The sequence below is a fragment of the Tympanuchus pallidicinctus genome, unplaced genomic scaffold (assembly GCF_026119805.1).
Source record: "Tympanuchus pallidicinctus isolate F22 unplaced genomic scaffold, pur_lepc_1.0 scaffold8, whole genome shotgun sequence".
Taxonomy (NCBI): domain Eukaryota; kingdom Metazoa; phylum Chordata; class Aves; order Galliformes; family Phasianidae; genus Tympanuchus; species Tympanuchus pallidicinctus.
The window spans coordinates 3,044,846-3,063,639 of record NW_026294802.1 but is presented as its reverse complement, the minus strand read 5'-3'; the positions used below and the strand labels follow the sequence as shown (position 1 = coordinate 3,063,639).

The 18,794-nt window shown below is 42.4% G+C and overlaps 1 protein-coding gene across 18 annotated transcripts in view; it reads left to right on the top strand.

The window, feature by feature from the left end:
- Nucleotides 1-18,794, top strand: part of CACNA1C (calcium voltage-gated channel subunit alpha1 C) — a 476,647-nt gene that overhangs the window by 419,077 nt on the left and 38,776 nt on the right. For 17 of the 18 annotated variants that reach the window (XM_052667542.1, XM_052667556.1, XM_052667550.1 and 14 more), the window contains one exon: nucleotides 2,192-2,275. In XM_052667542.1, coding sequence (XP_052523502.1) covers nucleotides 2,192-2,275 — 84 coding nt within the window. Of the gene's footprint in view, nucleotides 1-1,486; nucleotides 1,571-2,191; nucleotides 2,276-18,794 lie in introns of all 18 variants that reach the window. The other variant, XM_052667558.1, reaches the window with a different exon arrangement.

The following is an 18,794-nucleotide window of genomic DNA, read 5'->3' as shown; positions in this document are numbered from 1 at the left end:
TGCCCAACACAAAACACAGGTTATAACCGTGAGTCTCAAAGCATCCCGTTAGGCAGCATTTCAGAGTTTACAAAGACACTTTTTGCCAATGACTGATCCTATGGTTGGATCCACAGTAATTTAAGACTTCTAAGCCTGGCTAATGCAGTGCCACTACTGGGATTTTTTTTTCTTTTCTCCTTTTTGCTCTCTTCAACGCTGCCTGGGAACACAGCCTGACACTCTACCCATGACCTGACTCTCTGGCTAAGAATAGCAGTGGCAGAGCAACTTGGGTTCAGTCTCGCTGGAGACATGCTACAGCTGGGAAACAGGGAGGTCAGACAGCCCACGCTCACAAAACCAAACACATAAAAGGAGCACAGAGAATTTTGGAGGCTTACCTCCATTTAGGATTCCAGAACAAGGGTGTTTAGGTGCTCAGTGGACCAAGATATGAGGTTTTTGCTTAGGACATTGAACTGGGAGGAAATTGACATATGGAACCTGGGCTGAACAGGATTTTTCCCAAAGGGTCCTGTATTCCTATGACCCAGGCCATGAAAAATCATGCAGGATGGGGGAAGGCAAGCAGTGATGATTAGAATCTCCTGAGCCCTGCTTAAGACAGTGTCAGAGGTGGCTCTCAAAGAAATCCTACACAGCAAAGCAAAGGTATGAGCTTAGCATATGGTACCCAATCTGTCACAGCTCATCCTGTATAGCCAGTGTCACAGTGATGCTGCATCTTCAGCACGAGTGAGCAAGAGGTCTGACTCTGAGCACATGCTAGAAATGACTTTGCTCCCATCCTCACCCCTTCCTAGCAGCATGCGCAGGCTGCATTCACACTTTCATTTTGTAGGGCAGATATGCTTTCAGGGTAACGTAAATACAGTCCTGCTCTGTAGTTTTAAGACAGGAGCTAAAGCACTAATAACAGCGAGTGTTAGGCTAATGGCTGTCATTGTGGCTGGGTAAAGGTAAAGAAAAGGATCTGTTTAAATAACACATCTCCAACTTGACTGGGCCCTCTGCCCTGCCATACCACAGCACACTGCTGCTTTCCACACCAGCACAGAGGCATACGGACAGGTGAATCTACATTCACCCTGGAAGAAAGAGAGCCTTTTTTGAAAGTACAGGACAACATTCCTGTCCTCTTTCCCAGCCTAAACCAGATGGGGAAGGGACATATATGGCTAGGAATAGGAGATGTTTGGAGGACCTGGTGCTCAGCTCTTGCTCCCAAGAGCAGCCTTCCCCTTCACCCCCGTCTCAGTCACAGTTGAGGGGTATCTGGCCCGACATCGTGTTTGCTGGAGAAGGGCCTTTCACACAGGTGAGGGATGCCAGCAGTATGCTACGGCCTGAGAAGCCTCAGGTAGAGTTAGGAGGAAAACCCCTTGAGGTGTCAGGGCAATAATTCTAATGGTAATTTTGAACTGTTTTTGTCTGTCTAACATTCCTTTTTAATCCCCATCCTGCCTGCCCCTTCCTTATGTAGGGTTACTTTAGTGATCCTTGGAATGTTTTTGACTTCCTCATCGTAATTGGCAGCATTATAGACGTCATTCTCAGTGAAACTAATGTGAGTATTACTCTACCCTCCCCAGGATACCACCACCTCCTCCTCCTCTGCTGTTCCTTCTCTCTTTCTCTCTTTCTCTTTTTTTTTTTCTGATTTTCTTTTCCCTCTAGTCATGCTTTTATTGAACTTGCCGTCGTCCTTCTCCTTCTCCCAGGGAAAAAAAAAGGAGGGGGGAACACCTCCTTCTTTTTCACTTGTCATAGCTCGCCCCAAGGCTGTGACTGGTGAAAGCGCACAGAGTTTGGGGTGTGTGTGCTTTTTTTTCCCTCCAAAAGGTAGACATGCTTGAGTGTAAGTTTCTGACTGACCAGGCTTTTGTTGATACCCTACAACATGTGAAACGTTACAGAGCTTTGAGCAATCAATACTGTAGAGTGGTAAGAGACTATTTAATATGCCCACGTAACCTCTTTCTTTTCTTATTTTTTTCCTCTTCTCTCCCTCTTTCATGCTTTGTTTTGTTTTGTTTTGTTTTGTTTTTATTTTACCTTTTCCTTTTTTTCCCTCTTTTCTCCCTCTCCCTTTTTCTTTCTCCCTGTCTCTCTCTTTCTCCCTCTCTCTTTCTTTCACTCTTTCTTCCTTTCTCTCTTTCTCTTTCCTTGGCTTCTCTGCCACATGCAGCACTATTTCTGTGATGCATGGAATACATTTGACGCCTTGATTGTTGTGGGTAGCATTGTTGATATAGCAATCACCGAGGTGAACGTAAGTAGCTGGCGTCTGTCCATGATCGTGCCTGCTCTAACATTCATTTGTCTTTCCCGGGTTCTTGATTTTTCCTCCCCCTCCTCTCTTTCTTTTGAGTTTGTTTTCAGAGTTTTTTCTTTATTTTTCGTTTCGTTTTGTTTTTATTCTTTTGTTTTCTGGAACGACTTAAAGGACTGTTGCATCATTTTCTTCCCTTCATAATCCGCCTGGCATGAATTAAACTGTATAGCAGGAAAAGTGACGGGAAATGTGGAGTGTAAGTGAAAAAGCTATTTGTGCCATGGGAAGCTGCTAGAAAAGTCCCAGGCCAGCTCTTTGGTCTACTCAGTGTTATGCTTCCCTTCCCATGGCGGCTCGGTACCCTCCACCCCACAGAGATCTAAAGGTCTGTTCTTTCGAGGTGGAACTACGGGAACCAAACCAACAGTCCTCCTGGTGCCTCCTCACCCAGGCTTCCTCCAAAGGAAATAAAGACCAAACCATCTCCGTTTAGAGGAACGGGCACTTAACACTTAGTCTGTAATTTGAAAGGAAAAATAAATAAAGAAAAGCTAGATAAATTAAAAGCAGAACACAAAGCCCTAAGAAATACAGTGCACCATGTTTCAGCCCAGTTCGGTTTGCTCCATATCACAAACTCCACCAGAACAACTGATACTGATTGGCCCCACCAGTGCCCTTCTCAGCGGACAGGTGAAGGATTGAGAAAGCCATGGAGACTGAAATGAACAGCTGGTGTTCAAGGGAATAAATCACGTCAGGCAAGCTTTTTCCTCTCTCTCTGTGGAAGTGGATGGATATAGAATTACTGAGTAAATGGACAGAGGACAGTCAGAAAGCACACAGATTCCTGAAATAAAGACTACAAAGGAAACACTGACCACAGACTAAAATTTTACTATAAAATCCAGCTTAGCAAAGCCAGGAATGTAGCAAGAACAAAAGAAAATTGCTGCAAGGATGTTAATGAAGAGCAAACCTATTGTGAATTTGCAGGGTGATGTGGCTGTTGAATAAATATTCCAGCTTGGAATTGTTAAGTACTGTGTAGGCAATCCATTGCAAGCAGAAAAGTGAGAGCAGTGTTCACTCAGTGTTGTCTTTAGGAGAAAATGTAAACAGCAATTTGAAAAAAAATCACGATCCAAACAAATTGTTGTTATATTTTTATTCTACTTTGATTTCTGCTTTTTTTTTTTTTTTTTTTTTTTTTTAATTCTGAAACAAAGAAATTTATCCAAATTCTGATACTTTGATTTAGACTGGGTGAATGAAATATTTGATTTGACACTAATCTATTTTCCTTGTCTTTTGAGAAGTTGGTTCCTGCATCCTGCTTTCTACTCTAATTTCACCCAGAATTCTGGAAGCAATTTAGAGTATCCTTTTTGTAAAGAGAGATTAGAATTGGATTGAATTTATAGAGAGAAATGATAATGATCAGCAGGTTGGAGTTGATAATTTTAAAGAGTGACGTGAAAGTCTTTCTGCATCGCATTTGTCACAAGAAAACTAAACAGGGCACCTGATAGTAGACTTCAGATTGTGAAAATACTCAGTTCTCATCCAGAGAGACAGAACTGTACATGGTGAGGAAATAATCACAGAAATTATAAAGAGATTAATTCTGCTAAATATCAGTGAGATTTTCCTGACTGTTATATTTGAGTCTGTAGAAGACAGATATATCCTTTTGTTTTGCCAAATAAATGGGAGCCTATCCTGGTGTATCACACAAACCCCGTGATGGCAGGAAAATCTAATGGATCTTTTTAACAAAATTCACATTTATTTCCTACAAATGAAAGAACTTTTTAGGTCATGGTATAAAACATTTCGATATACATTCCATTATCCTTCAGTGATCTGAGAGGAAGACGTAGTCACCCAGGTTTCCTCCTATAGTTAGTGGTCAGAAGAACACCTCTCCCCAGGCCAGCTGTTCCTCCTGTATTTCCGACAGGGGAAATGAATGGCTCTGTGGAGGTGCCCACCCAGTGATGGAGTGTCTGTGTTTGTCAGGTTTGTCTAGACAGCCAGGTCTCAGACACCAAAAGTAAGCAGGATAAATCACATTCACACTCGGCACACCTTGTTGAGAAGGTCACTCTGCCTGCTAATTGGGCTACATCCAGATCTTCAGTCTCCAGGGCTATCCATACTGATATGTTTAATTACCACAGACAAGGCTTCCTCTCTCTTCCATTCCTTGTCTAAATGCAAGTTCATACCTTGCTACGGAAGTCTGTGAGGAAGGAGGATATGCCTTTGTTCAAACACCCATTGCCCGTCTTAGTTGAGGAGGCAGCAGGAGAGGCCCTGACACTTTTAATACGGGCTACAAACAGCATTTCATGATGGTCCCTGTGTTTCCTCTAAAGAATCCTTTCCTTCTATACAGTTTTTACAGATTTCTGCACACGTCTTTTTGTTACCTGGCATGTTTAAATCCTCTCTTTTTATCTAGGCAAATCCTTTGCTACTAGTTTCTGACGTTTGTCACTAAAAACTTGCACAATCTTTTGATGCACTGATAAATGAGCAGCAGCTATGGATGGAGTTTGTTCTGAAATGTTTTGAAATCCCTTTGCACTTATAACCCTTATTGAATAAGAGAATGTATTGTATGTTGGTTTGTCCTGTCAGATTCCCTTCCTGCTAGCAGCACTTGATATGTTACACCTGTGGCAGATGGGCTTTGGAAGTAGCAGCCCATCTTGGATGGACAGTTGTCATCTTCCCAAGCAGAGTGAGGCAGTTTATCAGATACACTTCTCCCCTTCTCCTCTGGAGCTTGTTGCTTTCTTGCTGTTTGTGGGTTTGAGCAAACCCTGCCTTGTGTTTCTGTACACTGTCTTGTCTTGTTCCAGCTAGACCTGGAGTCTGAAAAAGAAAAAAAAAATGTCAACAAACTCCACTAATTGGAGAAGTTAGTCTGGCCAGGTGCAGGTAAGATGTTTTTGCCCAAGGCATTAGAAGCTGACAGACAACTGTGGTAGAATCTTTGGAGTTGCTGCTCTTGGAGCTGAGGGACAGTTTTCACTGCAATCAGTCAGGGAAGGCAGAGAGACCTGGCACAGGTTGGTCTGACATGAGGCCATAGGCGTGTAAGCCTCAGTCTCTGAGAAGTTTCCCTGAAGTCTGCAGACAGAGGAGGCATGCCTGGCAGAGGCTGAGCTGCGATAGCTGTAGTTGTGGTGAGAGTCCTGTCTAGCAGCACCGCTGCGTGCGTGGAGGTATGTGCTTGCTTAGGTTGAGCAGTTCTTCTTGCTCTGTTTATTCCTTTTGACGATTATTTTTGTTTCTTGAAAAGGAATTCCCCAGACCAAAACCTTCATTAAGATATATGTGAGTGTGCATGTGTTGGTCTCTGTGTACTCCATTGGTTGTAGTATATGTTCCTGAATGTGTTCAGATACATGTACTTGGGTTACAAATCCATAGGAGAGTGCACAGACATGAATCCGTGTGTGTGGGAAAGAGAGTGTGTATGAAAGTAATATGTATTTGTGCTGTGGGTGGCTGCTGATGGAGAAATGTGAGTTGTTTATACATAACTGAGTATTTGAATTTGTTTTCTTAGCCATTGTGGCTGCCCTAATGTGCAAGTTTAATTTGCTCATGGGTGGGTGTTTCTGGCTGAAAGGCTATAGCTGTATGCAGGCATGTTCATCTGCATGCCTGTGGGTGAGTGTAGACTTGCATGTCAAACTCAGCATATGTTTGTTGGCATGGCTGTGTATTCACACACAGTGAGAAGGCATGTGCTCATCAGGCAGGCCCCCAGTTTGACTTCAGCATTCCCAAGTCCTTCAGGGATGCCCACTCTTAAAACATCTCCATCGTAAGAAAATATGTCAAGTAGTACATCAAATTGCATCACATTAGGCTCCCTTGCTTACTGTAACTTGGGAACACCTTCCAGGTCCCCTCAGCCAGTCCCACACACATACAGGGATGCGTTTCACACCACTGATCATGTGGAAAGCATATCTGGTGGATATCAAAACTCCTTATGTAACTAAAAAATGCTGGGGGAGGTTAAAATCTGAATCATAGAATCATAAAATGGCTTGGCATGAAAGAGACCTCAAGTATCATCAAACTCCAACCCCACAGGCAGGGCCACCAGCCTCCATATCTAATACTAGACCAGGCTGCCCAGGGCCCCATCCAACCTGGCCTTGAACACCTCCGGGGAGGGGGCATCCACAGCCTCTCTGGGCAGCCTGTTCCAGCACCTCACCACTCTCTTGGTAAAGAACTTCCCCTGACATCCAATCTAAATCTTCCACTAAATAAAAATTAAAATTAAAATTAAAAAAAAAAAAAAGGGATTTTCATAGATACATAGCATCATTAAGATTGGAAAGACCAATAATATCATCCAGTCCATCCAGCACATCTGCCATGCTTGAACTCTATCTAAGTGCTCTATCTAAGTGCTAAGACCAAGCATGATCAGGGAGTAAAGTGAAAGATGATGTAGTATATGGGGCAGTAGTACCTAGGAGGTAGGGCCTGCAGGTCATATTACTTGGGCCCTGCCTTGGTCCTTCTACCTCAGCCTCTGTATCAGCAAATTTGAAATTGTCTTTATTCCCTAAGTTACAAAAGCATTATCTCTAGTGTTTTGAAAATACTTTGGAAGAAAACATTATGGTGATAAAAAACAATTACTACCTATTGTAACAACAATAGGAATGAAAATGTTACAGGAGTTGAATAAAAGCTAGCAAATTTGGAATGTATCATCCCAGAAGTAGCTCCAGGCAGAGGCTTGCATTTCTTTCCACATCAACAAACACAGCCTAGAGTTCAGTGCTGTGCAGCTGACTGACAGCCTGCTGTCACCTCCTCCAGGCACAGAAGGTTTCTCATTTCAATTTGTTGTGCCATATCTGAGGGGGAAATCAAGTTTGATTTGTGCTCTGTGCTGCAGTGCCCAAAGAGATGGGAGAAAAACAGCCAGGCCCTGAAAAAGGTACTGATGCGATGTCCTTCCTCTCAGCTGTAAAGAGAAGACAATACCTTTCTAGTCCATAGGGCCCTTTCTCCTTCATCGTTTCCCCTACCAGTGTCAGACCAGAGACTGGCTGTGGCTGAGTGCTTGCAACCTAAGTGATGCTGATGGCTGAGCTGAATGGGCACTGGTTGGTCCATCCAGCTGCAGCACATGCTCATGGCTGCAGAGGTGTGAGTTACAGAGGCATGGTCAGGAGAGAGCATGTCTCTAGAGTGCAAGTGTAGCTATCAGTGGCCATGGGGATGTCATGTGTTTGAGTCTGTCTGTCTTGAAAGGATGATGAGGAGGGAAGGACGTGTGGGTACATCTGTGTGTGTCAACCACGTCTGGGAGTGCATGAGGATGACTGAGCCAAAGTATCTGGACTGTACAAATCCCACCTACAATGCTCAGTGACAGTGAAAGCACCTTTATCTCTGAGTGTGCCTGTGGATGCTGAGCGATATACAGAGAAGGAGGTATGTAAGGGAGGTATACAGTGTGATCCTGCAGATGTGACGAGTCAGGGGTGTGCATGGATACAAGAAGGAATGTACCAGGGATAAGGAATTGCGGACTTGTGGCTTATGTGACATAATGGAAGCAGTACAAGTTTTCATAAGAGCAAGCATTATGACAGGTCTGAGAGTTGATGGAAACGATTTTGGTTTTGGTTCGATTAGTTGTTGCTTTTTTAAATGGGAGAGATGACAGAAGGAGAAAACAGGAAGGTGCAGTGTGGTGTGTGATCTTATCCATGGTGGCATCTGGGAGACATAGCACTGTAGAATGTCTTGGGTTGGAAGGGACCTTAAAGGTCATCTAGTTCCAAACCTACTGCTGTAACTATGGGTTTCAGGAAATGACTACCCTATGAAGAAGGTTAGAGAAACCCCAAACCCATCTTGCTGCTTTCTTTCCTCTGGAAATTGCTGGATAGGTCTGTTGTGTCCAGACCTGCTAGGTATGGTTAGCTATTTGTCTACAAGGTTCAGGAGGCCTGAGCGCATTACACGAGGCATTTCTGAAAATACCCAAATACTGATAGGAAGTCATCTGGAGGTTGCAGCTGTGTTGAGTTCTGAGGACAGATGCAGTAAGGGAGATACCAAGGTGTTCAGATGACAAGAGTACTTGGAGATCTGTGCACAGATTTCCCCTTTAGTCTTTTATTTCTGAACAAAGCAGCTCAGGCTTAAACCAGACGCATGGAGGCTTTCCTTACAGTCATCCTGCTTTTGGTGTCAAGAGGCTTCATTTGATTTGTCATGGGCTCCCGCTCCCATTCTTTGGAATATCTGACAGCCTATACTCAAGTCTCCCTCTCACCTCCTCCTGCACTCTTCCCTTTTAACCCGCCCCTTCCTTTCTTCCTTTTCTGCCTCGCTTTCCTCTCCCTCGTCTCCAGCCACAGTAAACCTCACGAGTTCATTTTCACCCTCAATCAATGTGTCTGAAGGCAGAGAACCAGTGGCTCTAATCCTGCAGCCCTTACCCGGGCAGAACTGCCCTGGGGCATTCCGTCTTTGCAAGGGCTGGAGCAGGGGGCCCCGCTGACACAACCCTGTACACACACACACCCCGCAATGGGAGCAAGGATCGGTGGAAGGACGACATACATCTAGCCTGCACCTCAGTTGGGACTGGCACTCATCTCTGTCGCTGCGTCTGTCTGTCTGTCTCTCTGTCTCTGCCTGTCTGGTTCTCTTTGCTTCCACGCCCTTTGCTGCTCAAATTTTGGCCATCAGCTGCCACCAGTCACACAAACCTTTGCGGTTCCTGGAACTTGCAAGTTCGTCTGCCCAACCCTCCAGGAAAAGGCAGAAAAGACCTCCTTCCCCCTCCCCTCCCATCTCTCTTTCTCAAATGCCACCTGGGTAGCAGAGGCCTCCAAATGATGTAGCAAAGGGCTGGAGAAGCACAATGGCTTCTTTTGACATTCGTGTTGTCATACCCCTACTGCTGCCATCCTAGAAGTTGTATGTAGTCCTGAGCTATCCCTGTGTGTGTGTATATGTACGTATATGTGACTTGTTTTCTTTTTGGAAAAACCACTGATGAAATTGTTGGGGGGTGGGGGGTATGGAGTTTGCCTTTTTTAATGCCTGGTAGTGTTTTTATCACTAGAATAACCCAGGTAACACACCACAGATTCCCTATGCAAGAAGCCACGTTGAAGCATGGTTGTGACCTGTAGCAGTGGTATATGGAGCTTTATTTTGCCTTTGGTGATCTTCAGCAAAGCTGCCCTCAGCTCTTCCCCAAATTAGGCTCAGATCAATTCAAATTTGACCACCTTCCACATTTAACCAACAATTCTAGCACATATTGGTGAGAAGGAAGTACGGTAAGACTATCTGAGCACAACCATGTTTGAACAGGGGTGTTTTGGTTTTGTTTGTGTATTTTTTTGTCATGAAGATGGGGCCTCTTCTTTATTTTTTTTCTCTTTTGGCTTAAGAAATGTTGGTATTCTGAATGCATTTCCAGGGGCTGAAGTAAGATTTGCCCATTCAAAGAAGTGCTTTTGGCAATGGGACAGATTATCTGTTGAAAAAACTAATATATACATATATATATATATATATATATGAAATATGGGCAAATAGAAAAAAATGTGGGTTGTTTTTTTTTTTTTGCAGAAAAGGGAGTAGTGAATGCCAATGACTACTTCCTCATTTACCTACTTGAGCTGTTGCTGGTGATTAACAATCTTAGCAATACACTGTAGGAACAAAGTATGTTGTTTCCCCGTTGACAGACTCTCCATACCACCTAGATTTGAGGAAACACCTCAGTATTGCAGTTACCACAAGACTTCTGGTTGGTTTAAACATTACTTCAAGTGCTTGGAATTATCCAAGTGTATTTTAATGTAGGAGAGATTTCAGAGCAGCATAAAAACAAGAGATTTTAGAACAACATAAAAACAATATGTGTCTTACCATGTAAATTTAACCACACACATGCTGGTTAATTAAAATATGAGAAACAGAAGATAAAAAAACCCAGGAGAACATATTCTTGTAACCTAAATATAAAAGCAGTCAAAAGGAAGTTAGATAGCCCTATAGCTGTAAGCCTTATAAGCTGTACAATCCTGCCTGGAGTCCTCCTGGGTAAAAACATTCAGAGCTCACTTCAAAACTCAGGGACTGGACTGGGAAGTGGGGTGTTGCTTTTAATTCCTGCTGGTTTTGACCTACCCAACACCTCTGTACATTTTAAGTCTTTTAGGGAAAGAGTCACCATTTCATATTTGACTACAATTATTGTTTCAATGGCTAATAGTGAGAACACAGAGTACTACAGGCCTTGTCCTGAACTGGTTCACTGGTGACATAGGTGTGTGGCACATGTGTTTAAGTACAAAGGGTTCTTTAAAAAGCCACATCCAGTTTTCTTCTCCTTTTTCTGTGTATCACGTTAAAAAAAAAGCTACAGTATTCTTGTATCAGCAGTTGCAATACAAATACACTTACATTTTCTTTTTAATGCCAATGCATTTTTCTTCAAAGGCAGTTAAAATGTTCAAGAGAAAATAACATTAAAACTGCCCCAAGCTGATTATATTTTCCATTGGCTTCCCAGCCAGGATAAGTCATTTCTGTTGGCTAGAAAAAGTTTCTTGTAACTTTCCCTAAACTCCAATAGAGTATCTTTCTATGAATCCATAGAAAAGCTCTGACTCCTTAAATCATCTCTGAGCAAATTAATATTACTTAGTGATAGCTTCCCAAGCACCAAAAACTAGAATTTCAGAAGAGTGCTCAGCTGAGTTCAGATCCAGCTAGCTCTGTCATCTAAGGCTGGTCCTTGAAGCCAGGAAAGATGCTTTCTGGCATTTAATTCTCCTTTTTGTAAGACCAATTTTGCCTAGAACGCTTAAGGAATTTTCCAGCACTGCTATTCTGAATATTCAGATCGAAGGAATAAAGCAGTTCCCTGTATTTCATTCATTCAGGTACATTGTAAAAGCTTCTGGTGTTCTTCCAAATTACCAGAGATTTTAGCATCAGTTCTCCAAGACCTCATTGTATGCACCATCTCTTACTATTATGCGTAGTTAGAGATCTGCTAACTGGTTCCAGATTGCGCTGCCAGTTGCAATGAAGACAGCAAAGGTGATAGAGAAGGGGAAAAAATAAAAAGACAACTATTTTACATGTCTTCCTTTTTAAATTTCTCTTCCTCCCTATCTTCTTACCCCTAGCTTCTTCCCCCAAATTTTACTAAAATCTTGAGTAGCAGGGATCATGCTTTCCATTCTCAGGAGCACTGGGATTAATGTTCAGCAAGGCAGCAACCTCCACCTACTCTGTCAGTGATTTTCCCTTTCTTTCCTCAGCCAAGATTCCATCAGCCCAGGAGAAAGGCTGAAGCCTTTGTGGCGTTTTTGTGCCAGGCACTCAGCAGCAGTTCAGCACGGTGAAGTGTACCGTTCTGCACACCATAGTGTACAGATCAACAGCAGTTTTTGAGGTTCCCATTATATTAATCCCTCAATGTGTTTTTTTGCTGATAGGCAGGAGAATATGACCTCTCAGACAGATTTTTAATCAAAGGTAAATGCAACTAATTTTACTCTTTTTAATGTAGGCAATATAGTGTCTACACAGATCCCACACCACTCTCTTCACAGGAACTGTCTGGCACAAGATGCCAAGAAAATGACTTCTGCTTGATGTATCTTCCTAGACACCTGCTAAGTAGGACCCATTCCCAGCTGCATCCAGATGACCTAGCTGTAGACACAATAGATTGCTTCTTATGGTCAACTGATGATTGATAGCCAAGATTGTGGGTCTGGTTCTAATTGCTACTACAGCTGGCCATGTTGCAGAACAATGGGACATCCCAGCTGGTCCCATCCTCATCTTCTGTCTCAAAATCCACTTTTAAAATAGGAGATGCCTGGCTGCAGACTAGGAGAAAATCTGCTTTGCCCAATGCCACATCAAGCGACTTCTTTTCTTAAGCTGAACGGACAAGAAGGCAAAGATGCCTTGGCAGTAAAGAAACACTTGTTAGTAGAAAGACGATAAAATAAATTGATATTTGGAGCTGGGGATTTTGCCTCATCTGTTTGCCCAGTCTGGGCACAGTAAATCATACCCAGTGGGAATTATCTTTCATCCAAACTATCCCTGCCATTTTTAAAAATTTTTTTAACTGACAAATTCATCAAATCCATAATCATCTTTTCTAGGAAAGAGGTGCAGAGCAAAAAAATATTGCTCAGTAGTTTTGTAACAGGTAGCTGCACTCTCCATATGACCATGTCTAACATGCTTCGATAATGCTGGAGATTGGAATTGGAATCCCAGAATGATTCCCATATTAACAGACAGAGATCGAGTGTGCATCAGAAAGCACTTCTTTTCTAGGAAACTTCATGTTGTGCGTCAACATTAAATAACTTTCTAATTGAAAAAGCAATGAATTCACAGCATATGAATGAAATCCTTACTGATACAAATCTTAAATGAAAATGGTCCATTGTAAACTCTCTCTTTTGGGCTGCTGGTGTCTCTGGCTAGCCTCTCTTGAGCAAAGATCCATTACTTAAAAGTAACAGGGTCTTCTCTTCCATCTGTATCCACTGTCACTTGCAAAGCAAAGTCCTGCTGCATTTGAAGAAAAGTAGGTGTTTTTTTCTCCTGGTGTCAATGAGATGTGCAGTTTCTTTAACCTTCATCAAAGCATAACTTGGTTAATTCATCTTCACCCTGCCCAAGAGCCTTTGGGCTTGCCAAAGGAAGGATCCTGGCAACAGTGCAGTCTTTGAGCTGGTAGGCTGCCTGCCTTCCTCCTTGGGAAAACATGATCTAGTCTCCCTTTGGCTCCCTTTGTGCCTGGAAGAGTTGCCAGACTAAAGACTGGATTTTACAGCAAACCACGGGCCTGCTTCTGACCTGTAACACCACTGGTGTAATTCTCTGTTAGTTGCACAGGAGTTGCAAATGTGCACTTTACTGGATTCGCTGCATCTCTGTAAACCATTCGTATTGAACTCACAGCAAACCTCTGGACAGATGGAGCCCTACAAAATCCAGAAGTTTACTCCTTTCTGCCATGTGCACGTGAGGCTGCCCAGAGAAACCCAGTGGCACCAACATGCAGAGGGCACCAAGTTTCATTCTGTTCTTTATTATTTCTTCTTCTTTATCCCCTTCCCACACCATGTGATCCTATCAGCTAATTAATAAATAATTAACAAGTAGCTGTAGAAGAAGGGGCTCAAATGTTGAGCACATTGAAGACAAGTATAGCCACGACAGAGGATGGACTTGCTTCTAGGAATCTGCTTTGTTTATGAAATCAGCAGCCTCCAGGTAATATGAAGCCAGGGGATGATACACATCCTCTCAGTGCAATGGAGTATTACAGGATATTGGAGACAAGGAAAGCTCCTCAGGAAAGTCATCTTAGAGAGGAGCTTTACTGCTATTACCCTTTCCAAGACAGGCTGCAGGATGGCATGAGGAATGGAAAAGGCTGCACCTTGTACAGCACACAGCAGCATCGCTTTAAAGCAACCAAGACTGAGATGAATGTTTTGAACATCCTCTTTCTGTTTCGTTTCAAGACCAAAATTACAGAATTACAAAACGGTTTGGGTTGGAAGGGACCTCAAAGCCCACCCAGCTGTGGGCTGCCACCCAGCAGCTCAGGCTGCCCATGGCCCCATTCAGCCTGGCCTTGAAAAGCCCAGTGATGGGGCACCCACAGCTTCTCTGGGCAGCTGTGCCAGAGCCTCACTGCCCTTTGAGTAAAGAACTTCCTCCTAATATCTAATCCAAATCTCCCCTCTTTTAGCTTAAAATCATTCTCCTTTGTCCAATCAGTGGTATGGTCTTAGTAAACAAGAACCTTAACAGACAAGTCATGTCAGAGGTTCACTCTCTATTTGTAGCCCTCTAAAGCAGCTGCGTTTTCAAAATAATATTAAAATAAGAAGCCAAGATGATGAATCTGTTTAGGTGTTTGGAATGGGAGAACCTGGAGATGAAAAGAACAGTCTTCAGGAATGAGTCAAAACCAGAACCAGGCTGTGCTCCATTTGGATTACCTCACAGATTCCCCTCACTCCATCCCAGACACTAGAAAGAAAAGAAGAAGAAAAAAAGAAGAAAAGAAAAAAAGAAGAGAGAGAAAAAGCAGAATGACCAGCGTAAGAGATAATGTAAATCTTCCTAAAGAAACGGAGGAGAAGAAGTCTGTCTTTTCCATCAGAATGCTAAATACACTGCTGAATTGGGTGCTTAAAAACCATGTTAAGTTTTTATCTGGAAAAGATAGTGAGACCTGCTGGACTATTTAGAAACAGCAGTGAGGAGACAATTGGCATGGATGGTAACTGAGCAGAGGAAATCTGGAGACCTGGGAACTCTCTGTTCTCACTTTTTGTCTGTTCCAGTCTTGCTCAGTGGCTCCCAGAGTCATCAGTCTGCTCTGGGCTGGGATAACTTCATTACCTCCTGTTAGAATGTTTGTCCTGTGGACCAGGAATGGGGCAAGTGAGAAGGGAACTGGAATGGAAAAAGTCCACTCTATCAAATATGGAATCAGGCGGAGATGTTCAAATCAATTAAAACCTCTCCTCAGCTGACACTCAGAGTAGAAAATCTTTTAAATTACTCCACCTTTAAAACTGTAAGTTTCTGCATACAACTGGCCTTTCAACATTTATTTTTATGACTTAGTTTATCTTCGGAGCCTTCATTTCTAGTTGTTCTAGGGCTTTGTTTGCCTACCTGTAACACAAAATACAAATAACAAAACATAGGCAAGTTGCACCTGCTTCTTCAAGTCCTGTACTTGTACCTGAAGATGAGTGCTGCATCTCTGAGTGTTTAATATCTTCTTGTTTCATAGGAACACCCCAAGTCTGATTACCATAAGACTTGAACTCATCATTTACCCAGAGCTAATGAGAAGGATTATTAAAACATCCTGAAAATTATGAACAATTTGCATGGATATACTTTACCAATTGTTCTGCTTTTCCTCTGAAAGTCATGAAAAAAACAGAGCTTTCAGCTGTATATAAAGGGATTCTTTCATTAACTGCCCAGTAATTGTCAATCTAAGGTAATTTGCATAGCCAAATTACAGCAATTGACTTCCCTTATATTTACCTTCAGCGTTTGAAACTGTAAGATAACTGTCTCACAATTTCATGGATATATATATGAAATTAATTAATAACCTATTCAAATTGGTATGATTTGCATATTTGAAGCTAATTAGTAGAGCGAGCTCTAGAATTTCAAAATCTTAGAACACATAGGAAATAAAGGGGAAAAAGCAGCTGGAAAACGCACTTGCTGTAAAAGTTTCCTCGACACTATTAACTGGTTTTGGAATAGGCAATACAGCAATGCTAATACTTAGCCTGAGATCTGAGATTGTATGGAATTTATGTGATACATAAATATATATATCTTGCATTTGTATGTGCTAGCACTGCATGTGAATTGACATGCATAGTGCTGGCAGGTAATGGCAGCTCCTCGTACTGCACTAAATAAAAATGTAGTTGCCCAGGGCAGGAGATTTTCTGCAGGGCTGCTGGAGGATTAGCCTGATACATCGTTCTTCCCAAGGAAATCAGCAAGCTGTTCACCATTTGCCCCAGTAAAAGCAGCATCATATGCGCTGACTCCCTGTTCTCCTGTAGGGTGGTGCTCTTTTCTAACAGATGCTAAAACCACATCTCAGCATGTGGAAATGATCCCAAAAATCTCCACTGCTTCACCCAAGCAGACTGTTTTTTTTCATAGTTACATAACATCTCTAATTGAAACAGTAACTCTAATTGACACGAAAACTCGTATTGATATGTGCAAGGGTAAAATGTCAGATTTTAACTTCACTAACATTTCTGAAATGTATTTTTCAACACTGCCATGTTTCTGCAGGATATTTCAGCGTTCTTCTGATAGAAAATGCTCTTGTAGCAAAGAAAATAACTCTGGCTAGTTTAACTCGTAATATTCCCACAAATTCTCGAAGAAATGTGCACTTAATGAAAGAATACAGCATTTGAACAGCTTGCCTGGCTTTAAAAAAAAAAAAAAAATCCTGCTAATAATTTGATTTTGCTGTAAGGTTGTAGGAATTGAAAATTATGCCATCTGCAATCCAGTAATACTCACTGTCAGAGAAATAGCAGATACATTTCTGCCAGGTCTTATCATAACTTGACAGACTTTGGTGGCAGGTGGATTATCTCTGGAGTATTTATGATTAAAACCACACACAGCAGTGGCAGAGAGATGACTCTGGAGGGGGTTGTGGTAACTCCTCGGTGTCATGGCAGGCTATCACTTGCCAGCAGCCAGGCTAATTTCGAACCCTGACTTTTCCTCTCCCTGCACAAGGACACGTGTTACTCATCTTCCTCAGGTCTTTCAGCTTTTTACACTACAGACACAAGAGAAACTCCAGTGGCATGGCCTCCAATCACATCTCCGTGGCACTGATAAATTCTGGATCTCTCCTTCTCCTATAGCCTAGTAAATTCTTGGTCTTTCTGAAGCTTGTGTCATCTTAGACCACGTCTCAGCTGGTGAGTGACCCACTTGTGAAATAAACATCTCCAGAACAGTAGTGCTATTGGCTTGCAGCTGCCTTATTTGTGCCCTAATCTTGACAGCCAGTCAAGATTAAAGTGGCCAAAAAGCTGAAATAATCCTTCCGTTCTTTCTCCCCCTCTTTAGCAACAAAATCAAAGCACTGTTTGCCCACCTGGTATTCCTAATGAACATACTTTTAATTTAATTCCCTTCTGAATCTTAATTATATTTGTATGGTGAGGTAATTTGCTCAGAATGTCTCTTTCCACCATCATTTTGTGCCTAAGAATGCCACAGATGCAGTGTGGCTGAAGTAGACCACACTCTTGGAGGACTTCAAACAAGCCTTGAGCTCAAGAGGACCAATATTCTAGAGCTGCAAATTAATTACACAGCACTGCTGCCAGCTCAGGTGAACTCTGCAGATTCTCAGAGGCATCCTTCCTGGAATAAGTAATAAAAAGCAAGTGGTGATTTATCACCCCCTTCTTCATGGGAGAACCAGTGGACAAGTTTCCAGCAGATATGGCATCTTCGTGGGTAACTTTTCATTCTCTGATCATCAACAGCAATCAAAGAACCAGCGGACATTCATCACTAGCAACCAACTACTGCGAGTGGTCTCTTAAGAGCTTCATACACAAGCTATGTTCTCCTCAGTGGAAAAATCCCATTAGTGATTCTTAGTCACATAAGGTAACATAAGTACCTGACCAGTTTGATTTTGTGAGAAATACCAAGATGCAATCATGTCACGGTGCTACAGTCTCGGATTTCCTCTCCTCTCTTCAAAACTAAGGCTGCCAGGCAAAATTAGAAATGTGGCCAATGCAGCATTGTGTTAACTGAGACAGCTCTACCTAACAAAGCACCAATAACTGTGTGCATTAAGCTGATTACCAGTTCTTCCTATCAAGCCAGGCTGGATTCTGCCTTGCAAAGGATTACAAAACCAGCTTCCTTCCTACAAACAGAACATGGCTTGCTGGAAAGTAAAAAGTTTTGCTTCTCAAAGGCAGGGAGAAACTCAGCTTGGACTTCCTAACACGGATTAGAGCTTCAGTGTATCCTGTAGTATAAAAAATGGCTAAGTAATGGGAATGCCACCTGCCCGTGCTATCATTCCAGCAATAATCAGACTTCTATAAGTACTGCCCAGCAGTTACGGAGCCTCCTTGGATTTACTAATTCACTATATGATGCATGATCCTAATGGAGTTCCCCTGTTTCTAGGTGCTATTTTTTCTGATGTAGTTTTCCCTTGTAGTTGTCAGAAAACCAGCCAAAAAGAACCAGGTAGCTCAAACTTCTCAAAGTGGTCCTCTATCTCTAATGTTCCACAGGGACAAGGAGGGATTGATGCCTCTTCTTAGGATTTTTCTACTGAAATTTTGATTTGAATTTATTAGCTCGCCTTATTATTTTCTTCTAAGTCACTGTGTATCAGAAAATATTCTAAGCCAGGGCTCTTTCAAGGGTCTTCAATACTACTGTGATGGTATAAAGTCTTCTTGCTCATATTTTGGCCTCTGTTCTTACAGCTCTTTAGGGCCAAGTCATTCTCTCTCCAAAACTTTCAGAATTTCAAGATGGGCAGCATTTTGTAGTACAGTATTGACTGTTATACATTGCCCTTAAAACACTGAAACTGGTTCTCCCAGAATGCAAATTTTATCCTCTCTTAATTTACGAAGCGTGTTGGATTCAGCATCTGGAACGCCCCTAAACATATTCCTCCAGCAATATTTCCTTAACTTGGTGGCATGATCAGATATGACTCAAATGTGAGTCAGCATGTATGTTCAGGAGATTCTGGCCCACTCCCACCCAGCTAGGTGGAGCAGTACTGGTTAACCAGAGAGCAGGACTGGCAGGAAGACAGAACAGTTACCATATTCTGAGCTGTGTCCTCTAAGATTTTAAGTATCTC